This window comes from Ascaphus truei, chromosome 2, assembly GCF_040206685.1.
Source record: "Ascaphus truei isolate aAscTru1 chromosome 2, aAscTru1.hap1, whole genome shotgun sequence".
NCBI classification, from domain to species: Eukaryota; Metazoa; Chordata; class Amphibia; order Anura; family Ascaphidae; genus Ascaphus; species Ascaphus truei.
The window spans coordinates 387,986,374-388,014,127 of NC_134484.1; the positions used below are offsets into that span (position 1 = coordinate 387,986,374).

General features: G+C 39.3%; 1 protein-coding gene across 2 annotated transcripts in view; it reads left to right on the forward strand.

Moving 5' to 3' along the window:
• The window catches only part of AGMO (alkylglycerol monooxygenase), a 367,919-nt gene that overhangs the window by 22,170 nt on the left and 317,995 nt on the right, over positions 1-27,754 (forward strand). For both annotated transcript variants that reach the window (XM_075589124.1, XM_075589125.1), the window contains exons 3-4: positions 11,617-11,744; positions 21,189-21,340. In XM_075589124.1, the coding sequence (XP_075445239.1) occupies positions 11,617-11,744; positions 21,189-21,340 (280 nt within the window). The remainder of the gene's footprint in view (positions 1-11,616; positions 11,745-21,188; positions 21,341-27,754) is intronic.

The window sequence follows — 27,754 nt, forward strand, 5'->3', positions numbered from 1 at the left end:
CGAAGGGTAAACCCAGTCTTCATTACTTTGTGGGCCAGAGGAAAAACAAAGCACAGGAAAAGAACGTAATGCAATACATAAATCCAAAGGTCTCTAGTGAGTATAATCTGGGGCATAATGGCATACATTTATCCGAAGCCATCCATGTCCTCGATGATCTACCCTCAACCTTGATGGTAATGCACAACCCTCAGTTGCTTTAAGAATCCTCCTCATTGAATATTACTTTTAAATCTTCATCTAATCTTTGGTCTTCATAAACTATTTTAATCCAAATGCGAAGGTGCGGCCCTTATGATGTGGTAAATCAACTCACATCTCTAACTGATCATGTCATATGGAAAAAAGTGTCCCAACAATGTCTGATGGCATCAGTAAGAGTGGTGAATACTTTTATCATTCAGAGAAGCCTAATTCATCTTTGCATCAATGGTAAGTCTAACTTATTAAAATCAGTCGTTTTCCATAAATATTACACTTTTTTTGGAAAGGGCCTAAAAATCTCACTGATTTGGTTTATTGTAAGTTGACATCTTTAGTGGAATCATGTTCATTTTCAGGTTCAGTCCCAAAAATATATATTTTTTCAAAATGAATAAAAAGTTCATAACTGATATGTATCAGTTATTAATTTTTTATTCATTTTGAAAAAATATAGCCAGTCATGAAATAGGAGTATAATATAGCAGTCTCAAACCTGCAAAAATCATGAGAAGCTGGGACAAATAATTATCAATCTGAGAAAAATGATATATAATAAATAGATGTTCTTTGAAAGATCTGGTGCTATTTTTGCTCAAGTTTTGCAGCCAGGTAATTTTAACTGATTAATTGAGTAACCCCCTTGATAGAAAACAGCTATGTATGCCCTATGTATGTATGCTGCCCTCTGGCTGTGTTCCACTCTGGTCTGTGCTGCTGGGAATTAGCCAATTACAGAGCAGTAGGCAGCAGAACTATAACTCCCGGAAGCCCCTGCGGCTGAAATAGGGACACATGACAGCCAATGATGGCAAAGGTTCAGAGGTCAGTGAACCAGGAACTCCAGGGAGAGATACAGACGAGAGCATTTGGAGGCAAGAACTTGATAGACACTATGGAGAGCAGCCCCTGCCTCAGAGATCTGCTCAAGTCTGAATGCTTTCAGGCTTGATTAAGTGTGACCCATGTCCAGTCTGAGTCCCACTGAGAGGAGAGGGAGTGGAGATCCACGAGAGGGAGAGCAGTACCTGGTGCAGAAAGACCCAACAAATCCACACCGGAGACTGCAAGGAATGTCGATTATCATAGAGGGGGACCCTCAACGGTTGCCGTTAACAGTGGTACCGAAGCACCTTTGTGAAGTACTGGCTTTCTGCATGTTAGTGCATTAAGAGCTCCAACGGTGTTCCGGCACCATCTATATAGGTCCAAAGCATTTGGTGGCCATCTTCTAACTGACACTGATACACATCAGCGCAGCATTATTGTTAAGCATTATAATATTTAAACTATGTATGATATGTATATTGATCCTTTGCTGAGGATCACAAGGTTCTTAAGACTGGCTAATATATAAAAACAGTTGCACTGCACACATTGTGTACTTATTTCCCACCTCCCACCTTGAGAAAGCGCCAGCCCCTTATGCGCGAAACGTACGTCGGACATGACATCATCGCGTTGACGTCGTGTAGGAGGAGCATGGGTGAGATCGTTCCTGATCATTTCTGATGGGGTAGCTAGAGCCGGGTTAAGCGGGGTTTTGGTTGTGCGTCTATTGAGCAGATATCTAGCCTATATCGCATGTACTACACCCTGATACTCCCTATGTGTACCTGGAACTATTGGGGGACATATTAGAGCCCTGGAAGTGTAACCACCAATACAAGGAATTATCAGGCATGCTGTGTTGCATTTCAATAGCTGTACTGTGTTGCATTTTAAAGCAGTCTTTATGATTACTTCCTATTAGGATATGGCACACAGCATTCGCCTATTTTGCTTTGTATGCACGAGTACTCCACCTTGAGAGAATACTATCTTCTCTGTTAACCCTGTGGTGTGTGCATCACATCCACTACGATTAGCCTCACAATAGATATCACTACTCATATATGGTGATATGTGATGCACTGCGCTGCACCTTTGCTGTTTATATCACGATCTGCTATCTATTTGGATTTGATTCAAAATAATTACTGTACCTACTATGTTCAGGACATTTGGCTAAGGGGTATATAATATTATATTGGAATTACTCTCAGATACCCCTGAACCCTACTCACCCGTTAAATGTTTTAATTGTTTTTATGATAATTAGAGTTAGTGTTCCTGCGTCGAATATATAATTTTTTAATAAAGTGTTTATTATTTTTTGTTTTTAATTAGAATAGTGGTAACTGTCCTCCCACAGTGTTGGGAGCGGTTACTTGATGGTACCCCATGCAGCCCATTTTACTATATTGCTAGTGGGTATTTGTACCCGGACCAAATATACTTTTTCGGCTCTTGCTGTGCAGTGAATGGGGATCTTCTTGGGAAATATTCTTTGTTTCCCTTATGTGTTTTGTACTTAAGTGAGGATTCTGCAGGAGGCAGTGTATCAGAGCACAGCCATGCAATGATCAGGATGACAGCTTTGAAGTTAAAAAGTTTTCTTTATTCGGACACCATGGTGCAGACAGAAATGGAGGGTAGCTCTTACGCGTTTCACGCCTAGATGGCGCTTCGTCAGAGAGTAAAAATGTTATGCTGGGTCCCCCCTAATATAGTACATCTAATTGTGATTCAAATTAGCCACAGCCGCGGCTCTAATAGCCGGAAATGACGAAACCGGAAGTGGAAAACCGGAAGTGACGCGATGGGCTCCATGCAGTGTGAAGGTGTTTACAAGCCATATAGTAGTCATGGATACCGCAGCGTCATACCTCTGTGTCAATGAGAAAGATCACACTCGGAAGCGGGACCCAGCATAATCACCCCACCATGCAGGAAAAATATATACAAAACGGTGGTTGTTTAAAAACAACAACTAAAGCATATCAAAATATGCATGAACTAAGGAACTCTATAAGTAATAGATTAGTATGGCCCATGGTATACGATTCAAATAATGCTTTAGAATATTAAAGTTTTTTTGCAGATGTATAAGGAAGTCAATATGATAATGACGAAGCCTTAGATATTATATTGAATATTTTGAATGCAATAGTCTGATCATATACAATGGGTTCACATTCTAATAAAGTAGATGATGCCAATTTTACATGAATATATACATTGAAAACAATTATACAGATCTTTTTGATATTATTCGTGATGATGAAGAAGACCCAATAAATTAGTGATGGCAATATTAGATAAATGCATTCTAACATTTTTATAATGGCTTTCAAATATACTCAATACTGAGTATTTAATATTTAATATTTAATACTTAAGAGAGCACACATAATTAACAATATTCATTTTTTTGATGTTCTCAAATAATCTAGTAATGTGTTGGAGAAACAAATACTGGCTTTGTAAACACAACAATAAATACATTGTTCTTACTGTAAACATGAGTGGACTAGTGACAGAAAATATACAAGAAAAATACATTACATGCATTATCACAAGAAGTGTTTTAACTCCCAGTCAGTATTTATACCCCCGGGTGCCAATGACCCGAGGGTATAGATCCAAAACATTTCTCTCTGGTTCAGCATGTTCTCTCTATTCCCCCCTCTTATATGTCTAGGAATATGCTCTAGAGCACTGAATGTGAAGGTGTCAATAGAGCCTTTTGGACAATTGGAAAAGTGTTTAGACACAGGTAAATTGAGGTCTTTCTTTTTTATAGAGCGTAAATGCTCTGAGATTCTCACTTTCAGAGGTCTGATCGTCCTCCCAATGTAAGTACTACCACAGGCACAATTGAGTTTATATACCACGTAATTTGTAGAACATGTCATAAAATGTTTCAGTCTATACTTTTGCCCAGTGTGTTTACTGGTAGCTGAAGACAATGGTGTTGCATATCTACAATATGTACATTTGCCACATTTATGAAAACCTTTTGGGAGTCTATCTTGAGATGTATTTTGTCCTGCAGAGAATAAACTTGGTGATAAATGATATCCTATGGTTTTTGCTTTTTTATATACAAATTTTGGGAAATTCCTTGTGACTGTTGTCAGCCCTCTGTCCAGCTGCAGTACCCTCCAATGTTTTTCTATTATATTTCTTATATTACTAGCTTGGTTGCTAAAGGTGGAAATGAAGAGGGGGGTCTCTGATTTGGATTCGACAATCCTGCTCTTGCTTGTTTTTTTGTGTGTTGTATTTTTTAATAATTCTGAACGATTTGATTGCAATGCATGTGTAAAAGCAGAGTGAATATCCTGTTCCAGATAACCTCTGTTTCTGAATAGTAACAGTGGTAACTGTCCTCCCACAGTGTTGGGAGCGGTTACTTGATGGTACCCCATGCAGCCCATTTTACTATATTGCTAGTGGGTATTTGTACCCGGACCAAATATACTTTTTCGGCTCTTGCTGTGCAGTGAATGGGGATCTTCTTGGGAAATATTCTTTGTTTCCCTTATGTGTTTTGTACTTATTTCCCGCCATCTGACTGAAGGCTATGCTGTGAGAATTCACCATGATGCGCGCGGTAGGCTCCGTCCCCACTCTGTTGTTAAACAATACCAGCATGGCAGTGACGCGCGTTCCAGGCTCCGCCCCCACTCTGATGTCTCAAGGAACCGGCGTGGGAGTATCACACACTCCAAGTCCCGCCCTCTGAACCCTGTGACATGTGCGGGCTGCAAGCAACCTCCTACCTGATCGGCTGCACCATTGGACGCACCTGTGTTTACCAGCAGCCTATGACGATTCACTTTCTGGTTCCACCCCTGCTTGCTATTGGAGCCTCCTTCCTTATATACCCTGCACTTCCAGCTTACCTTTGCTGAGCATAGTCAGTGTGACGCCGTGCCTTGCTGCATTCTGTTCCTGATACCTTGTTTTGCCTTGTCTGCCTGATTAACCATTTGTTGCCTGAACCCAGCTAGTTTCTTGGACTCCGCTTCTCTCCGCTCCTGACCTTGGCAAAGTACTCCGACGATCCGCTCTTTTACAATCCTGACCTTGGCAAAGTACCCCGACGATCCGCTCTTCTACAATCCTGACCTTGGCAAAGTACCCCAACGATCCGCTATTCTCCAATCCTGACCTGGCAAGTATATACGACTACTCTGCACTCTCTAACCCTGATCCGGCTTGCACGACCAATCTACTCCTAGGCGCGCCCGCGTGGCGGTGGGTTGGCGTTTCTCAATTCCCTACCTCAGCACCGCGGTCGTGCTTCGTTTGTGGTGAGCTACGCGTTACATACTGTATGCATGGTTTATTTAGTAGCAATAAAGGACTCAGGCCCCCACCTCAGCACCGGGTATCAATCTGGGGCCTAGAAGTAACAAGGGGTTATAATTGTTTGCTAATAAATCAGGAAATGTTTGCTGTAATAGTAATCATGTCTTAATAAATGACAGTTCTGTATGTATCAAAGATTTGGGGCAAAACCAGCATTAGATGCATCAAAAGAAAAATTAAAATATGTTTTTTCCTAGATATATATTTTTGTCTTTTTTTCTACTATTGTCTCAGTTTTACACCGGTTAATTGTTAATCCCTAACATACTGTACAAATTATTTAATAATACTTGACCCAGAATAGGGAGTGTAAGAGCTCTGAAATACTGATAAACATATAGGACGTTTCAAGACAATTTTGGTATTAAAATTGGTGCTAAGTGACATGTTTTTATTTTGCATTCTTTCCCGACAGTTCTTTGCTCCAACCTTTGCCCCATATGTGTCATTTTATGATTTTGGGAGATTAATTAGAAGTAACTAGGGAAGAGTTATATAATGCAGATGTTACCATGGCCTCTCTCATAACCACACTGACAGTATCCTAATTTTGTGGAAAATTGTTAAGGAATTTACAACATTTGTAAACTATAGAATAATCATCTCTAAATCTGAGATAATCTGTCTATAAACATCAAACACAATGGTATATTTTCCTTTGAATATTTGGAATTTCCCCAAAAATTTAAATCTGGAGAAAATCTACAATTAAAAATCTAAAAACATCATAGGACAAACATGAAATAGTATAGGTTTACCTTTACAGTGCCATGCTAATGAGCAGCACATTGTACAGCATGGGCTCTGACATGCCAAAGGCCCTTATGATATGCCAGGTATAGTACTGTTTGTTATGGGTACTTGCTGATTTTTTAGGGGCTGATCAGGCTGCCCAATAGAAAGGGAAGTGGAGGTCTCTCCACTTCCATTTCTAGCATCCAGGTGTGGTTGTGTCATTGACCGCTCTTCAAGGAATTACATGACGTGAAAGTGCCAGAAGTCGAGTGGTAAAGATTTACCTTATTTCGTTTAAATATTTATTATTAGACTTTGTGGCCCTTATTATGTTAAATTAAATATTTTCTTAAAGCACTTGGTCTGATTCAGGGGATTACTGGCACATTTTGGGCAAGCCAAACGAACTGGCCCAGGAATCAGGTGGCCCACACACAAATATACATGCGCACAACATATACACGCACCGGGCATGTACACAACCTACACACATATATCATACATGCACCATGTATGCAGACCATACTTGCTATAAATATACTGTACTGTATGTATACATACATATACTGTATGTAAAGACACACACATACAGATGTAGCTGTATCAAGACCGCCTCTGGTGATGCAGCCAAAGAATCATATCTACAATGCCAGAGATAATGTCTGCCTCGACCGTGCTGTGGGTGAGGGGGGTCCATGTTTCCTAATGGGACCCTCTGTAGAGTTCATCCTCTTGGGCTGCTTCCATCACAGTATAGACAAAGGCACACATCATGCATGCACCATATATATATACACATTCACACATACATAATATACTGTAATACACATATAATTACCATATACACATCATATACATACATACATACATATATACATACATACATGCTGTTAAATAATAATAATATTTCACTTATTATTTCTTGTTAAGAAAGATTCCAAAACATTAGAAGATGGTTTTCCAGTAGACAAAGTAAATTTATTCATATAAAGTTACCTACAAATTAAAGTTGATTACAGACATGTGCTTCTGATGTTAATTCATTGAACAAATTACTCCTTCTTCACTCACATGCTGCTTAGATGGTACTTGCAATGAGTGTGCTTGAGGAAGGTCCAGCAGGAAAGGAAGAGACCTGCTGAGTATAACTGGCAGTTATAGATCACTAACTCTGCCCCTTCCTGCATCGTGGCTAAGTACAACGACATTTCAAACTGCTTGAGGTTCAGATTTCATACCAGGCCTTTACTAAGCCAACCCCCAACATCTGCTATCCATCAGACCTCACTTTGGATTCAGTTACCTTTGTTACATAAAAATTTAAAATCCTACAACATATACTCAATACAATTGTCTTGATATAAGTTCTCATTCATACATTTAAAAATAATAAATGGATTTCTAACACAAGCATACATACACGTACATGTAATATTTATATATGCCTTAAATGAACAACATTTACACACACATATGCATTATAAACACACACCATGTACTGTTTACATACATAAACAGACATATGCACTTACCATCACACTGTAGAGAAGAGCCAGGAAGTCACTGTCTTCAACAGTGTGAGAGCAGCTGACAGGCCGGCTCTCCTCCTACCTCCTACCAGCCCTGTTTAAATCAGATCGGTTCAGAGGTTCAGCGGGCAATTGACTCACTGCCCCTCAGGCCAGCTTGCCCCTGGTTTGATGGAGTTTTTTTTTTACCAACCCTGATATCCCAACATGTTCTTGGTAATACTTTATTTAATTTTTATTTTGCCTTAATTCCCATTTCTATTGTCTTAGATAGGCAGTCCCACAATACATGAAGTGATTGGCTACAATTGTAGTCTCTATTTCTTAACGTTACAGCCAGTGGTGTTCCCTGCATGTGTACTCTCATTATTCTTGTCTCTATTAAGCCCTTAAAGGAAATTCTGTTGGTGATGTGCTTTTCTTCTGTATTTCTCCCTTCTCATGTTAAAAGGGAATTTATTGTATTGCTAACTCCATGTAGCTCTATCCTACAGGACTATTTTTGTACTTTTTGTACTTTTTATTTTAGGGATTTCAGTTCATACTGTATCAGTCCCTGCATTTAATCTGAATAAGGCCAGTGCAGTAGCTGATTTTCCCCCAGTTTTTTCGACAGACATTCTCTCATTAAGTTATATGTGATAACAATGCTTTTGACATATACAGCCCTACATATGCTATGGTATTCAAACCCTTTCATTTTCACCTGCAGAGCAGTAGCACCAAAAGTAAAATGCTACATCTCTGGGGACGATAATATCCACTGTTTCCCATGGGGTGTCCATTGTTTTCTGTCAGACTCCCTGCAGTGGTAATCAGTGCTGCTGGGAAATGACGCAGATGTATTCCTGAAGATTTCGCATGTACCGAAGAACGTTAGTCTGGCTACATCTGGTCCTGATGTGCATGTGAGCATACCGTATATAATGTAAGAGTTAGTGCCAGTTCTACATCCATTCCCTGTTTGCAGTTCTTATGAATCTGATGGATCTCTCACAGACACTGTAACAGGTGGTGGTGCTGGAGGTACCCTTACCTACCGGTAGTTTTCTTGCTCACTCTGGTTGTACTGCTTAAAGTGTGGCTTTTGCCAGTGTCACTATGTGTATTACACTCACATACAATGTTTATGCTCTGACATAGAGATAGGTATTCCTGACTTTTTGCTAATATTGATGATGTTTTCACTTGTGTCAGAAGTCCAAAATGTGCTTTTTTCATAAACATTATCGTTCTGTACAATTATACTGTATTTGCTGTGAAGAGTCCAACTTTAAGGTTTTCCCCGGTGATGCATACTAATTACTGCAAGAAGAGGCAGACCCAAATGTTCAATTTAGGAGTTCACAAAAAGCTACAAATATATTTCAATGTATTCTTATTTAAATTGTAAAATATGCATTAAAATTCACAATCACAAATACAAAAAAATAAAAGATATATAGAAAATATAATACAGTACATAGAAGTATAACAGGGAGATGATGCACAATGATACAAAATAAACTATAAAATAAGACTACCTAACAATCCATATGCTATGTTAATAAATATCAATAGATGTAAAAAATCTTCCTACTGTAAATCAGTGCTTTTTGTTACGTATAAGTTTTTTTTATTAAGGAACCCTATAATATATTGTGAAATACTGAGGAACCCCAATCCTCTCTAATAGCGTGTCTGGGATCAGATGCATTGTAAGGAACACCAACCCTCTCTTATATGCATTGTAAGGGTAGCACTGCTTCCCCCCTGCCCCCCCCCCCTTCTCTGGGAGATCTTGCCCTGGCTACAGATCTGTGTGGTGCTTTGTACCTGTTTGGCTCCAGGAAGATGAGCTTCAGGGATGTTGTGGGGAACAGGAGAGGTTTTTGGTGATCCTCAGATTCTTCTCATAGGTGTCAGTGCCTCCAGTCACAATAGGCCCCAGCAGAGCTGGAGGCAGTCCCTACCATGTCAGTTTTTTCTCCTATACCTCTGCCAAATAGACTGTGACTTAAGCAGAAGTATATAAAAAGGGATCTTTATTCAGGCAGCCACTGCAGGATGTCATAACAGCGTATGCCTTGTATTGGAGAATGGTTCCATGACCCCTGGATGGTGCAGGCCTTCTGGCAATATGGAGGAATAGTGCTCTGCACAGATCTTGACTGCATCTCTCTAGGAGGGGCAAAGCTCAGAGAGGCAGCATGAGGAGGGGTAAACCCACAGGATAGCCGGTCACTGTCTGTAGCAATCAGAACTTACATGACAGAAAGGCAGAAAGATTTTCTGGACCAGCCATGGCTATATAAGGAACCCCAACACTCTCTAATAGCGTGTCTGGGATCAGATGCATTGTAAGAAACGCCAACCCCCTCTAACAGGGTGTCTGAGATCAGATGCGTTGTCAATTCTTCTGTATTTAGTACAGTTTTAAAATGAACTGAAAGTTGCAAGGAACCCTTTAGGGATGACCAGAGAACCCCAGTGAAAAACACTTTCCTAGACAATAACATTTGTAATGACATAATGCCTTTAGACTTATGAACTTAAACCGGGCATGGTATGTATGATTATTGAACTATTTATTAGGTGGGATTTCAGAGGGATTATATAAATCTGAACTAGAATGGGTTACAATAGCATTTCATAATATATATGTTTTTTTTATCCAGTACTAAAAGGCACATATGTACAGGTGTGTTGAAAATAGCTATACCTTCCCCTTCAACAAAATATTTGATTTTGATATTTGCTACTTTTAAAATATGTATAATGAAAACAGTTGCTATACATTACCACGAGAAGCTAATATAAACAATATATATTTATATATTCCCATATACAGTACTTATTTATTTCTCTGGTTAAAACTAAATTCATAACTGCCTGAGAGATTAATATTATTGGAACAGACATAAAGTATCAAAGTTTTTTTGCCACCAATAAGAAAACCACAGTTAATTATCTACTGTATATAAATGGAACAATTTATTAGAGATGGGTGAATCTTTTGCCCTAATTTGGTCAGTTCCTTTCAGCCGTAGTCTAATCCAGAGGATCAACCTCAAAAACGCAGATTTGTTATTTTTTTCAATCACGTCCAATTACGAATTTGTAAATGGAAGCCGTACCCTCAAATGTAATCCAAATTACCCTCATTATAATGTGGGGAGGAGAAGTATATAGGAGGAGCCCCTCACTCCCTGGCTGCCATCTGTCATAATACAAAATAAAAATAAATCAAAAAGACTCAACATTCTTTATTCTCTCTTATTCTCTCTTATTCTCTCTTATTCTCTCTTATTCTCTCTCTCTCTCTCTCTCTCTCTCTCTCTCTCTCTCCCTCTCTCTCTCTCTCTCTCTCTCTCTCTCTCTCTCTCTCTCTCTCTCTCTCTCTCTCTCTCTCTCTCTCTCTCTCTCATGTGCAGACAGGTACGTGAGTGGCAATTTATAATAATTTTCGTTTGAACTGCACATCACCCGTGAAATGGATTATGCATGATCTGGCTACGTATGGCATGGCCGCTGCTTGGCGCTAATACCACCGTTGGCTTACATACATTTTGTCCAGACTCATGAGGGCAAAGTTCAACTCTGGTTTTCACGCTGCGGTTCGGATTGAACCCTGAAAGCCTGGAAATGTCCGTACAGTGGATGACGACACATTCGGTCATCTTTACAATTTAGAATTGTAACAGTCACATCGATTATTTGAATCTGTTCTCATTTAATTTGGTTTTGTGATGCCCTGCACATATTTCTCTGTTTTTGAAATTATTTACTGGATACACAAACTGCTTATTGTTCATGTCATTTATATCTGTAATTTATGATATAATGTGTTCACCTCTTGTCCTTTGAATTCACCACAGTTTAAGTGTTATCTCTTAACACTTTATTTTCTATTAAGTCTTGTTTATGATGTTATGTGGTTTAGTATTTAATGACCATTTAATTTATATTGCAGGCCACTCTTTCTTTCATTTTTATGTTGATGTTTGAGATGATCATCAGCTGGGCTTGGAAGGGACAGCCACTTCGTGTTAATGATGGACTGACTTCCCTTTCTGCAGGAGTTATTTCTCGTCTGCCAGAGTAAGTTACATTGGTTTATGGATAGAAACATCTTATTTCAACTAGATGACTGGAAGAACTGTAATGACTTCAAAGCCAAAGAAGCTTTTTTCTAGAGTAATGTGTGTCAAATTTTTCAGTCAATGTTAAATATAATTATGAAACAAAGTGCTCAGTTATCCATCACAATTTCATCACTCGTAAATATATCCAAAATATGTTTACTTTTAAACTGTAAAAGTACTTTAAAGGTTAATATTTCTAACAAGACTTATACTATGTAAGGATTATTCTTAACAAAATAAGGTATACAGTATGTCTGTTGCCACTTGCCAATACCAGTGCTTATTAGTGTAGAAAGGTAGTTTTTAAAAAGGAAAATCTGTGACTATTTACACTATTTCCATTTGTATACAGTAACCGAAAGGAAATCTTGAAAATGTGTTGGAGACATGTAGGAATATGTTTTGTATTATGCAGAGAGAACACATTCACACATATTTTGCTCCGTCCTCTACAGAAAGTATCATGAAAGAGACCAACACAATTTTTTTCCCACAAGATATACAGTACAGTATACTGATATTTCATCCAGTCAGCCAGTTTGGCAATGAGTATAGACCATCTACTAAGAATGTGCTCCATGGTGGACTGCTGAAGCTATTAAAATACACTGTGTGTAATATCACTTCATTACTTCAGGTGGAACTAAGTGCATTCATCCTGCTTGGTGCACTGGCGTTATAGAAACAATGTACTTTTTTCTAATTGATTAGCTGTGAAAATAATTTCATGCAGATAAACACCCCACAGGTACTATATTTTGTCATATTGCATAACTCCTTCGAAACCTTTGCGTATTTAAAGCCCTGCACAGCAGCTAGTACAAACTGTGGAACTGCCAGTTTCATGAACACCAATTAACCTAAACATTCAGCTTCCTATTCAACACATTTTCCTTTCTCATTACAAAATAATCTGTGGACAGTGGAAAGACTGGAATGGAGACAAGGCAAAAATAAATGAACTTTTTCCATTGTAGGTGTGAGAGAAAATCATGACAGAGGCTGCTAGTAATATCTGTTACTCATGTTTCTTCTGCAGTCAACCAAATTTCAGTATGGAACAAGTACTGTAGTAGAAACCTGACAGAAATTCTTAAAACAATATCTTGGCCGAACCCACAGTGTCAAGGGAAATACTAGTGAAAATCATTAGCAGCTGAAACTTAGATTAACACACCATTGATTGCATCCTCTCCTAGGGACTCATTTTTATTTTATCAATTTGCAGCAGAGGTTTGCCACATCCTTTAAAATATATGACATACATTATATAATTTTTCAGATTAATAGTTCATTAATCAGTGTAATGCTCTTCATCACAACGTTTTCTTTAAGCTGTGTTAAAACACACATGGCTGAAAAAGAGCGCTTATTTGGGATATTTTTGTCTGTGAGAGCCAGAATGTTCTGTATCTATTTCTTATAAACTCCACATAGACAACTATATGCTGCATAGAAATATTATAGTGGTTGTGCATGTGCAAAACATGGGGTGATAGCTACTGTAGGGTAACCCAATGAGAAATGTATACACGTACCTATAGTGATCAAATAAAAATTAAGATTGAAGAATGAGGGTTTGATGTGTGTAAGAAAATATGATATGACATTTTTAAGTTTATGTACACTTTTTACTGAGAAAACAAGCTTTTTGGTATTGAGATCTTTTCCTATTGGAAACTTTTGATGTTGATAATACAAGTAGGCAGTCAAAGACACTCTAATGTTCTTTATCTATGATTGATAAACTTCAGGTATACGACTATATGCTGCATACAAATACAATAGTGGAAAGCAAGAGTGCAGGGTGGTTGTGCATGTCGAAAACATGGTGTGATAGCTACTGTAGGGTAACCAAATGAGGAGTGTACAGTATAGTGATCAAATAAAAATAAGACGGAAGACTGAATGAGTGTGTGATGTCTGTAAGACAACATAGTATGACTTTTTGAGTTTATACACTAACTGAGAAAACAGATTTTTGATATTGGGAGCTTCTCATATTGGGAACTAGTATTCACTATATATATCATTCTCCGATTCTCTCTTGCAATAAGGACCCCAACCCCATAATAAAATGAGACAACACATTTGATTTGGAAGGAAAAAGGTTGCAGCTTTATTTTTAAACACATGTTAAACCCCCGAAACTCCCTGCCAGCCCTAATACATTAGGCCCGTTGCCTCAATGTGGCAAATGAAAGGGGGGGGGAGCATTTCCCCACCCCTCCCATAGCAAAAGTGGGGATCCTTGCATGCCGCCTTTCGATTGCTGACCCTCCCCTGCTCACTGGCTGCCCAGGATGCTTTGGCTCACTGTCCAAACTTTGGTGACAGCATAGAACCAACTGTATGGCTGGCACTTTAATTGGGCTTTGATTGAGCATAGCAGTCCCAATGGCACTGTCGGCACCTCCAGTCCATCAATCCATAGTTAAGGCTCTACCTGGGCACGCCTGCGCAGTAGGCACCCATACCTTTCCATGTCCAAAGCATTACCACTGAGCATGACTGGCGCGGCAGTTTCGACAAGCTGTGACAAGGAAAACAGTGTTCATGCTCGATAAATTATAACAAGTTAAAACATACACAAAACATTTAGGGATGAGTGGGAATTAAAAACCCTATCCTTCCAGTCCCGCACTCTCCCTTATAAACCCTCTAAACTGACCCCTTGCCTGCGGACCAGTGGGGATGAGGGGGGTGGGGTTGGGCTCAGCCTTTAGCCCAACCTCCTACCCCCCTGCCGGCTGTTCATGCCAGCCAGGTCTAGCCATCGCAACCCTTATGAAGCCGTGGGATAATTCTGGTCCTCTTGCTTACCTTAAAGGCTTTATTCTCGAATCCTCTCTTGCAATAAGGACCCCAACACCATAATAAAATGAGATGACACATTTGGTTGGAACATTAAAGGTCACAGTTTTATTTTTAACAACATGTTAACAACCCCGAAACTGCCTGCCAGTCCTAATGCATTAGGCCAGTTGTCTCAATGCGGCAAATGGGATTATTCCCCCACACCTCAATAGTGAAAGGGGGAGATCCTTGCCTGCTTCATTTTGGCTTCCTTTCAGTTGAAATCCCTTCCCTGCTTGCTGGCTGCCCAGGCTCACCCTTTGGTGGCAGCGTAGACCCAACCATACAGCCAGCATCCTGTTTTCCCACATTTTGATTGGGAATAGCAGGCCCAATGGCACCAGTATGTTGATCCGTAGTTGGGGCTCTTCCCGGACCCTCCTGCACAGTAGGCACCCTGTACTTTTACCTGATCTTAGCATCACCACTGAGCATGGTTTGAGCTACAGTTCCACCACCTGAATGACCCACCACCAGGAACCGGTTAAGCTGGGCTGACATGTCCACCTTAAACTGTGACCTTTCCACTCGGCTCTTCCTATGAGATACCTTTGATGTTCATAAGGAACGTATCTAGCCCTTTGTCCAACAAATACACCCTATCTTGCCTGTACCAACTGCCATCTCTTGTATTAATCTCCCCATGCTTGAGTACCATCCTACCGGAAGCAAGGATGAATCTGGCCATGGCCGTGTTTAGGTTCTTTCCGGGTTTTGTCCATGCCCACCCAGCTTTTTGTACCCCTCCATGTCATTCGGGGGAGGATTTCCGACCAGAGCATTACTACCCCACTCCATAGGGCCTTTAAACGGGTGCAGTCTGATTTGCTGTGCGCTAAATCGTTCCCGTCCAGTTGCCCCAGAATGATGTTTAGAGCCTTTACGAGGGCTGGAAGCAGATCATCCCAGCGCATACAGTACCTCTGTTCCCCAGCAGTCGTATATTCATCCTCTCTTTTCCTAGGCCCAAGCAAAGGCCCTTGCCCTCTCTCGCACCCAGTAAACAAATGAATGACCAACTATTAATATTTCCTTGGTTTCACTGCTCGCACCTGGTGGAAGACAGAAACGCATTATGCATTTGCATCACAGATTGGAGGGCCCATTGGTCCTGATATAAGACCTGAATGTATTTGATTTCCACCTTCCCAGCATTTTGATCTGTTCTAACATAGAGCCCTCCTACTGTCACTTCCCCAATCCTAAGTGAATTTGTCCCAAACACCTTGGGATCCATACTCTCTGCCATTATGACGTTTTTGAGGATTCTCTGGAACTGATACCTGGTGAGGGGGGTCATGTTCCGGTGAATTAGGAAATTGCCCTCTGCCTTGGGGTCGGCCCTCCATGAAGCGTTTTATGATCCTGACAGGGCATAGTAGTGGACCTACATTCCCTTATCCCCCTGATCTGTTTTGGACCTGTGTATTTTGCATGTGATCGATCTTTTGTTGATGACAATTTTCGTGTGCAACAAACCTGAATTAGTGCTCGTTTTCAAAGCAGCCACAGCTCGCTGACCCAGAAGGTGTCTAAAAATGCAATTGCAAATATTCTAAAAAGTAGTGAGTTGGGGGGGGGGTGTGACAGCATATTTGCGCCGTGCATTGGGCAGATGTCCATGTGGACAACGGGCTGACCTGATGAGTCTCCGGAGCGACTGCTGGGGCAGACGTTGGTGTCTCTTTGGCGGGGTGGACCTCGTTCCTGTTTTTTGCAGCGGATTCGATGCAGGCTTTGAATAATAAAGGCAAGAACAAAAAAACTCAATTTTAAACCTTCTATCCCCTCTCTCTTGTTACCGGACCAGTGGGGGCATCCCTCAGCCCGGTCTCCCCTGCAGCCAGTTCACACCAGCTCGGTACAGCTTTTACGCACCTTATAGAGCCCATGGACCTTTCTGGCCTCTGGCTTACTTTTATGTGTGCCTGTTAAGCTGCCTGTTAAGCTGCGAGATAGAAAGATACTTATACTTAGTAGAAACCAACTACGAGACTCTTCTCTTTGATATATCTTTGTAGACAGTGTTTGTTCCCAAAAAGAAATACTTCTGTTTTGCAAGAAAAATAAGTTGTGTATCACTATAAGAAAAGAAGAGCTGTCAATCAATGTATATAAATTAATAAATTAATATAAATTATAAATTAATAATATAAGAACATTGTACCAACATTCATACCGTTTTACTATTGTATGAACACCTAATAAAAAAATGTTCAGAAGATAATAACCTTCAGAAACAATTGTTTAGCATGGTATTATCTTAGTGAATACTTTAGATAATAAATCTTTAGAGCACACTCTGGTGTTAGTGGGTTTTAGTGTGCTCTTCTCACAATAAAAAGTGTAAGTTTGTATAATGAGGCAAAAAGTTGAAAGTTAATTCTAAGAAAAACATGCAATTTACTGAGAAATTATTTCCAATGCCCCAATGCATCCTTTAGTCAACCTTTTGATTCCAAGCCTCTATGACTGTATTTTTTTAACTATATTACCTTTTTAATAAATGCGGTTTTTAACCAAGTACTGTAATTATTTAAAAAATACAATAGTTTTTCTATATACCACAATAAATATTTTTGCAAAAATCTACAACCTTTAGGTTCTTACAGTATAAATGGTGCTTATAATTCATGGTTATCATTTTCAAGAGCTCTTTTTTATTTTTTAGTCTTTGCTCTCTAAAAGGATATATCTCCATACCTTATAAATATGAATGGAAACATTCCACTGTATGTTCTGCCAACAGAACAGCTCATAAGAGTGTAAAAGAATGTGTGTCATAGTACTGTACAATGCAACTAAACAGTCATACATATAGTTTCATTTAACTTCTACTTTGCAATGAAAGGTAGATAAAAAGTCATATTTATTGGTATGCATGTGCATGACGAATGGCCCAAATTGTAAAATCCTGTCACAGACCAATGTTGTTCCCTTAACTGTGGTCCCATTCAGGACCTGGTCTGCAAAGAATCAGTTAGACAGATACCTGTACATGCTTGTTTGTTCTCCAGTGTCAGTATGTCAGCCCATTTCTATAAAATACTGTGACTATCAACATATTGCATAGCTGTTCAGTTAAGGATTTTCTAGTTTTTATCCTTAAAATAATAATACAATTGTGGCTAAGAGAGCTTAAAATCCCTATTAATACCACAGTGAAAAAAACACAGGTGTGCTAAAGAAATGAGAAAAGGCCTCCATACATTTTCATATCTTAATTTCAAATAAGATTCCCAGAGTTGCAGTGCATAGTACAAGTTGAGTACTTGTTGAGTAAGTATATAGGTGTAAGGGTTCCAGTCCAGGCTTTGGCTGGACCCCACCCTTACCTGGCTGTGTGGACATTTTGATTACTGGCAGCCTGCTATATTGGCTGCACCTGTTCAGTGTTCTGCACAAAAAAAAAGACAAGTTGACATTCATGATCTTGGGAGAGATTTGGTTTACTATCCCTCTCAAAACATTTCTGGCTGTGACTTTCTCCGGTTATTGAATGCCATTTGAATAATTAAATGTTTCCGTTTACTTACAATAATTTGCATATCACAAGGATTTGCACAGCCGAATTTAACTCACAAATAAAATTAAGTTTTCACCCAGTTTGGACAAGTGAGCACTGTTTGATGAATATTGTGGGTGTTTCCTTTTGAAAATGCCCCTTTTTTGCACAGAAACGCTGTTCTAGCAGTTTAAGTAGAAGGTCTTATAGTGTCTGGTTTCCTGTTGGCAGCATGCTGCGCACTATAGAGAAAATTGTCCTCCTTGGCGCTGGTCTTCATAAATCAGTGCTCAGTAATTATGTAAAAGAAAACAAGAAAACAGAAAACAGTGTATAGTATTATACTGTAAAATACAGTCCAAATATTCAATGCTTTCCTCGGGTGTATTCCCTACCGATTAAACAACAGGATAAAGGTACTGGTATATGGTAGAAATCAGACTATAACTGTTAATGACACCAAACACAAGAGATAAATCTTGAATAAAGAGTTCTAGGGAATAAACACTATGTAAAGGATTTCTATTTTCAACCTTCATGCAGTGCACATAAATACATACATTGAATGCAAACAAGCAACTCACAATGCAAAACTGGTCTTTAATGTTGTCACCGTTTGAAGGTGAGTGGGTACAATTATTTTGAAGTTGTCTCAATAGTGATATGAGAAATAGGAAAAAAGGACATAGTACAGATCCACATGATAACTAAAATTTACTAAAACAAAAAAAACAGGCACCAGGTGTGTCACTCACAATAGTAAACCTGGTTGTGGTTTGTCAGGGTTGTCCCTTTAGCTCAGCCCCTCTCGTCTCCAGTCAGTGGACCCTCTGGTATTACTTTCACTGGAGTATTCCAGTTGATGATCCTGTCGTGTCCGCGTGTGGCTTGTACAGCCCAGCGTTAGCAGGGGGATCCCTTCCTGTTTCTCAGTGATGATGTCACGCGCACAGTCAAGGATCTTTGCTGGCTTTAGGCCTCGTTCAGGGTTTCAGCTGCAGGACTCGGAGGGAGGGCGTGAGGGAGGCAGTGCTGCAGTTTGCTGGGCGACATGTGTTTATCCCCCAGCAGACTTTTCAGCATTGGGGAGGGGGCGGGATTACACACGGCAGGGTAAGTATCCAAGTTGCAGTCATGAAATCATTCTGAAGAATGATTTCATTGGCTGCCTTGGTCCCTGTGACGCTGCTGCAGCTCCAAAAAACGAAATTTTCGTTTATTGAAACTGTAGTCAGCTTCAACTCCTGGCTTCGGAGACAGGGCGGTTGCTACCCTGAAAACCAGTATTCAAATTGAATACTTTGTTTCTCACGGCAGCACGCACGGCAGCATGCCCTCCCTCCGAAGCCAGCACCCTGAACGAGGCCTTAAGCAGAAAATAGCCACAGGGAGTCCAGACAGCAATGCAATCAGCTATCAGGACCAACGTAGGATCTGGAAAATCCTGGTGACTTCCTGGCCTCAGGACCTCAACTTTTGGAGGGGGTCACTGAATACTCCCGCATATACACACGTGTCACTATTTGTGTTTGTATTGATGTATTGGTGTTTGTATTGATATATTATCACTATTACTGTATTTACATTATATACCGTACTCTTTTTTGTATCCCATATTTGGGGTATAGCGCTGAGGTTGTACTTTTTTCCAATGCTTAGCACTATACTTATCCACTTTTTCAGTTGAGTTTGTCTTGCTTTTATTTTCTGCACTATGCACTTCCCTTTCACAAACATTGATTTTTGTGTGCCTTTAATAGTGCATGAATCCCTCACTACAGTACAATAAAATTAGGTTCCTTATACATAAACCCAAAGGCAACTGCAATACTAAGAAAAAACTCCTGTATGTTAGGCATGTTTCAGATCGATTTGTGTCAGCACTATTATGTTCAGTGACAAGGTAATAAATTGAAGGTCTGTTTAAAGCCTGGCACCTGTGCAGGAAATAGGAGATTTCAGTTACTGGCGGTTTTACTTTGTTTCGCAAATGGCAAAACTTATAACTACCTATTATCCCCACATGCCAATTGAAACCATATTATTGAAATCCTTTTTTTCATGACTGCAACCAGATTTCCATCTGGTTAAAAGGCTTTGTACTTTTTTTTTAAGAGATGTGGCATCTATATTTGTTAATGATCAGTGTATTGTTTATGCACTGTAAGAATCACTATAGTAGCATGTTAAGTAAAGAATAAATAATGGATTAAGAAAAAAACAATTACAAATAATACATACATATAATTATTATAAGTCTTATTCATATTATTCAATATGGACATTTCAATATAGACAAGAATTGCTGACGTTTCTTTTATGCTGTCCCATTTAAATAACTTAGATCAATGTTTGCTTGAAAAAGTGACCTCAAAGCATGAAAATATTTAATTTAAAATATTAGACATTAAATTACTTATGTGTTTGAAGGTCTGATTAATACTTTTTTTGTTATTGTAATTTTGTAAAAACCTACTGTACGCATAATTATATAAAGTCCATAATATTTGGATTGCACAACTGTAAGTATGAGAATCTTTGCATGCTGGAAATTGTCATGCAACTACTGTGCTGTAATGTGTTCTAGATCTCTACTGGAAACACACATCGTAGCAATTTAAATTACTTTTGTTTGGTAAATTAAAGCAAATCTTAATGCAAAGTATCAAAAACATGCCAAGAACCTGTGATTCTAAGGCTGGTACTTTTTTGCTTTCCTTCCCAAAATTACTTAATGCAGGTAGAGTATGACACATGACCAGACTTTTTGTAAAGGGACAATTACTATTTTAGTCAATGCATCTCTCCCAATCATCTCTCCCTTTCTTCACTCATGCAGATAAGCAAGGTTCTGAATCAAGTAACTTTGGACACATTTTGCCTAGTCCTAGGTTCCTTGAGGTGGTCACCTGGATATATATTGTTTGATATATGTTATTGAAATTATTGTGTAATGTCTGCAAATTGGACCCTAAATGATTGTTTTATGGCTCTAGAAGCCTCATAATTTATTACAGAACTTTTTGTTTTATGATACAGTGTTGCATTCCGAGGACTTGAGGTGACCATGTACATCTACATATGGAATAACTACAGACTTGCTGAACTGCCTTGGGAATCTCAATGGACTTGGTGGTTGACGTTCATTGGTGTAGACTTTGGATACTATTGGTTTCATCGCATGGCCCATGGTAGGAAATGAATGACCTGCCATTATATGTGTGTGCATGATGCGTATTGTGGGTTTGCTTAAAATTACTTTCAGGCAGTTGTGTAATGTGAGAAAAATGGTACTTCACAGCATGCTATGCAAAAATAATGTAGTGAAATGTCAGACTTAAACATTTTAGAAACACGATTTGTCTACAATGACTTAGCCCTTCGGTGCCAATAAGACACATGTGATAATATATACTGTATGGCTAATAATGAGTAAAAAGAACAAAGTGAGGGAAAATGTCAGACACTTCAGCTTCACTGTGGAATGGGTCCGCAATGCTTAAGGTTCTTGTCCAACTGTAAAGGGGTAGAAGCAAATTCTGTTTAATAAAACTTACTTTGTCAGAGAATTATGAGAACAGAAGGATGAACATTTTACAAATTAAACAGCTAAAATGAAATACTGTGACTTCATTTTATAATATAAAGCTAGCAGATAGAGACATGGAAAAATGTTCTCAGGAAATCATGAACCATGCAAAATTTTCCTTATATTTAACCGTGAAAAAGCTCGCAGCTGAGTCAGAGTTTGTAAGTTATTCACCAAGCATTAAGTATGAGTTAATGTGCATTGCAATTTAGCTATTTTGCTCGTTTTCTAAAATCATGATTCGCTTAATGCTGAGACTATAAATAGTATACAAGGTGCTTCCTCATTAGGGAGGGAACTCAGGATAGGAAAGGGAGTGCATACACACAGTAGACTGTGGTCTGCAGAATTCTTAATCAAACTCCATCTAATATTGGCAAAAGAGGGCAATGACGTGATGGGGTAATGGTGGCAGTAGACATTGTGGTGGCCATGGCTATGGCAGCAGCTGGAAAAGTCTAGTGATTGGGACCATAGAGAAAACAGTAGTACTGTTTTGCCTATGAAAACAGCAGCAGTTATACTTGTCCAACAACATCAGCTTTCTAGTATGAAAATAAATAAATTACAAAGGCAGGTTTTGCCAACTCCAATATTTTTCTTCATCAGCATGTCAGGAAGACAAACTCAACACCACCAGGGTGGAAAAGGTTGTCCAGAAAAAACAAGATGTAATTGGCAAGACTAGAAGTGGCTTACTAAAAGTAGTCATTCGTGCCATATGTCAAAATATGTTCTTAAAATAAATGGGAGGGCAATAGAAGAAGAGGAGTATTTTCCTTAAACTGTCAATGTGCAAGGGTATTGACAGAACTATCTATGAGGGAAGAGTCGGATACAGAGTAAGAGTAAGACATCCTGGAAGCTAAGGCCCTAGCTCTCCTATGTCAAGACATTGGAGGTGGTGATGGTGGTAACCATGTTGAGAGTCAGGTGGTCAACAGCAGCACTTATAGAAGGTATGTACCCTATGTACTGTATGCAAAGTTTTGATCAGGATTTTAAGAAATATGTCATCAAATTTTACATTTTATCATATTGTAGATTTTAGAAAAACAGTTTCACCCAGACACTAAAATATTGGTTTGGAGAGAGAGAGAGGGGGTTGGAGATAGATGAGGAGGGGAGAGAGGAGAAGGGGGGTAAGAGAGAAACGTGATTGGGAGAGACTAATCCCCTTTGTAGTGGCATAACCTTGTTCCTTTTCAACTGCCATCCTGTCTGTGCTTTCCTCTTACTCAATTGGCACAATATCGGAAGCAGCAGCAGGGAGAATGCAACTATCGCTTTTGTGCTGAAGCACTTTCGACGTGGTGTATTGACATTGGGTGTGGCTGCTACTCAGACTCTGGCTTGAACAATAATAAGGTTGAGGGAGTGAACCTCCACCAGACTCTGCAGTGTCTATTCCCCCTTCTCAGCTAATATACTCCTATAACTGAAGGTGCTGGGTGCCAGGCTTAGGAAAAAGAGTGGGAAAATATCCTCTCCCACTTCTTCCACTTTTTTCTCTGCAGCCTCCACTGACATGGTGGTACTGGTATTTCTAGTGGTGTCGGCAAGGCAGAGGTAGTGGTTGGGTTGGAGATTTTGACTAATATTGACTGAAATTTTGACTAATTTTGAGAAATAACTAATAACCTCCATGCTTCCAAAGACAGAGGTCATTAAACTTTGCTCATATTACTCGACCTCTCTGCAGCATTTGATACTGTGGACCACCCTATTCTCCTTCACATTATCCATACTCTTGACATTCTTAACAAAGCTCTATCCTGGATCTCCTCTTACCTCTCCCAGAATACTTTCAGTGTTTCTTTTGCTAACACCTCCTCTTCCTCTATTTATCTCTCTGTGGGGGTACCCAAGGGCTCTGTCTGGATGGCCCTCTGCTGACTTAAACTTAAAATGACAAAAACAGAGCTCCTCATATTTCCTCCCAAACCTGGCCCTTCTACCTCCTTCCACATTACTGTTGGAAGTACTATCATTCACCCAGTAACCCAAGCACGCTGCCTAGGGGTCACACTCGACCCTCTCTCACATTCAGACATACATACATACATTTTGGGCCTCTTGCAACAGCTTCATTTTAAACTGTGTCACCTGCCTCCCAGTCCTTTCCTCATTCTCTCATGTCTTCACACTTCTCTCCACTCTCTCATATCCTTCCTCATTCCTCCTCTTCTCCATACTAACAAAAAAAATAAAGACATAAAAAATATTTTTAAAAAAAATCAAAAATAAAAAGAGAAAAAATAAAATGCTTAAAAAATCTATCTGTAAAATAAATAAAATAACTATACTAACATTAAAACAAGTAACCTACTCACTTATAAACACACAACGTTACCCTTATATGGATCGGAAGGCAGAGCCCATCATATCCAGCATCACTGTAGGCAAAGTAGCCAGCATCTGACTCTTATCGACCCGCCATTAGCTAATACAGCTCAACCCCGTTTTAACGCGATCCGTTACAACGCGAATCCGCTTATAACGCGATGCAAGCATGGCTCCCAATTTTCGTATTTGTGAATACTTTACAACACGACGGTATCTTAAATACTTTATTGTACAATGCATACAATTGTACATTATTTTGAACGCGATCCGCTTATAACGCGATGTGATTCTTTGGACCCCAAGCACAGCGTTTTAAGAGGGTTGAGCTGTACCACAAAAATGAAGGAAAGGAGGAGCGCACAGGAGACTTGATTTGAGTTTTGAAAAACTTCAATAAGGTGTTCACAGCATCAGAGCTTTAGTACTGATAACGTTTCAGGACTAATGTGTCCCTTCCTCAGACCCAACTGATGCTGTGAACACCTTATTGAAGATTTTCAAAACTCAAAACAAGTTTCCCGTGTGCTCCTCCTTTCCTTCATTTTTGTGCCATTATCAGGTCCAGCCTTGAGACGCCGGGACCATTGGGAGGTAAGCACCAGAAGCAGAATTATACTTGCTTGTCTTTATTAACAGTGGTGTGCCATTTATTTCTATGATTGCTCCTATTAACTAATACCAAGCTATTATGCTTACCAAGGTGAATTCTAGAGAGGTTTTTTTTTACCTTTCAACACTTTTAAAAGATTGATGAACAATACTAAAACAGTAGTTCCAAGAGTTCCTTAAGGCCCTTGTATAAGTTTTTCAAAGAGGTTCATGATACATTACCATATTTCTGACTGTTTATTATGGAGGAAAGTTGCAGACTTGCAACCTTAATGAAACTACTTTTCATTTTCTTCTACCTGAATACAAATGTAGTATTGCATATACTGTATGCGTAACAAAGAGCCATGTACTCCTCTGTGTAGCTATTATAGATTTTCTCGCCCAGGACGATTAACGCTACTTTAATCCTCCCAGCCCGCAAATTTTACCGTTTGCAGAGGCCCTGGACCAACCACAGGAAAGCTGTAGCTTTCAGTCTGTCAGTCCGTGGCTATGAGATCAGTAAGTTTTGCTACATCCGAAGGCTCAAAAGTTCACTGTTTTTATTTCTTTAGTATTGAATGTATTAAATGTCTAACTTTTATACTTTGGATGAGTACAGTGGACTTTTTTAGTATCGGATAATTTCGTGGACTGGTTTGATGTTCCCAGTCCTTCCACTGGAACACCAGGCAGATAAGTAGTTTGGCTCTCCCGTTTTTCATTTCTTTTTATTTCCCCAGATCTTAATCTCTGAAACGTCGACAAAAACTGAAAGAAACTAGACAGCATGTTTATATAACTTTCTGTTGTGCTATGGAAATCATATATAATCTTTAGAAATAGAAGAATGTATCTTTTTCTATGATCCCTTGGGCTTAAACTCAGCTGAAATAACTGATGGTTTCTGGACATACAGAAAGGAAGTGATGAGTCTGAATAAGTACCCAGAAAGACAGATGTATATTTTACGTTTTGGAAAAATGCAATAAATATCACCTGTGCATTTCAAAGAGGAAATGTATCTCTAAGAAAAGATTATATATTTTATTCCATGAGGAATTCTGATTACATTTTTATATTTTGAAAATGAATCCTGTGAATATTTACAAACCTGCATCTGCAAGTGTCACTCTTGATTGTTACCATGTTACTACAAATCTTCTTCTCATCCCTTGGAACCTGTATTCACTCCTAGGGTGTAAGTTCACATTTACTAAGAAGCGCTCTTCCATAAAACACCTGAACTGACCATTCATGTGAATGGCTCGTGAGGTGCCGTTCAGTGTCAGAAGATGCTTTATGGAATAGCACCACTTATTACATTTTGTTCCGGCCCTTAAAAAGAATATAATTGTAATTATATTTGTGTGTTTATAAAGCAATATAGCATTTAAATGACAGAGGACAACTTTTAATAACAAGCAACAGCCATATTGTGGGGTAAAGTTTCTTCCTAGTTGGATCACATGACAACTCCCCCTTTTTCACTACTAGGGTCCATCTCCAAATTCCCATCTATAAATTATCCGATCTTGTACAATATACATACTGCATATACAACAGAAAAATGTCCAAGCACACTAAATGTGTAAATAAGTAATACAATGTGAAATAATGGTGAAATAAGACCTAATATGTGACTAGTATAGTAGAAGTAAATAGTTACTAAAGTGACTCAATAGTCACAGATAAACAGTGCAAATAAGTACAATGAAGATATTAAGGTAATATATAGCAAATAAATCACCGCTAACAAAGTAAAAAACTTCCCATTGAGAAGGAGAGTCTGCTGCTATGCCGGTTATGGAGATGCCTGGACATCACCAACTAAATAGATAGAAAAAAAGAAAGCGCAAGACCCTCATAGAGTAGTATATAAAAATAAAAATAAAGCTAAAATGGAGACGCCATGTGTGAAAAACTAAGTATACCTTATGATTCAATAGCTTGTAGAACTACCTTTAGCAGCAATAACTTGAAGTAATCATTTTCTGTATGACTTTATCAGTCTCTCACATCGTTGTGGAGGAATTTTGGCGCACTCTTCTTTACAACGTTGCTTCAGTTCATTGAGGTTTGGGGGCATTTGTTTATGCACAGCTCTCTTAAGGTCCAGACACAACATTTCAATTGGGTTGAGGTCTAGACTTTGAGTGGGTCATTGCAACACCTTGATTCTTTTGTTTTTCAGCCATTCTGTTGTAGATTTGCTGGTATGCTTGGGATCATTGTCCTGTTGCATGCCCAATTTCGGCCAAGCTTTAGCTGTCGGACTGATGGCCTCACATTTGACTCTAGAATACTTTGGTATACAGAGGAGTTCATGGTCGACTCAGTGACTGCAAGGTTCCCAGGTCCTATGGCTGCAAAAAAAAAACAAATCATCACCCCCCCCACCACCGTGCTTTAGAGTTGGTATGAGGTGTCTGTGCTGATGTGCTGTGTTTGGTTTTCGCCAAACATTACGCTGTGCAATATGGCCAAACATCTCCACTTTGGTCTCGTCTGTCCAAAGGACATTGTTCCAGAAGTCTTGTGGTTTGTTCAGATGCAACTTTGCAAACCTAAGCCGTGCTGCCATGTTCTTTTTAGAGAGAAGAGTCTTTCTCCTGGCAACCCTTCCAAACAAGCTATACTTGTTCAGTCTTTTTCTAATTGTACTGTCATGAATTTTAACATTTAACATGCTAACTAAGGCCTGTAGAGTCTTCCTTCACTACAAATTTATGCTGTCCTGTTTCAACTCTGCCCTCTCTCAGGCTAAACAAACCTACTTTTCATCACTAATCAACATGCACAAGTCTAACCCATGTCGACTCTTTTCTGTCTTTGACTCTCTGCTCAGACCACCCTTGGCTGCCTCCTCTTCTTCCTCCATCTCACCTCAGGACTTTGCTGACTTTTTTAAGGAAAAGGTGGAATCCCTACGTCAGAACATCCCATCTGTTGCCTCCTTCCATCCCACACCACTTCCTAACTTTCCTCCTGCCTTTCTGGAATCTTTTTCTGCTATATCGGAGGAGGATGTGTCACTGCTGATCTCCTCTTCTCCCTCTACCACCTACCCTCTTGATCC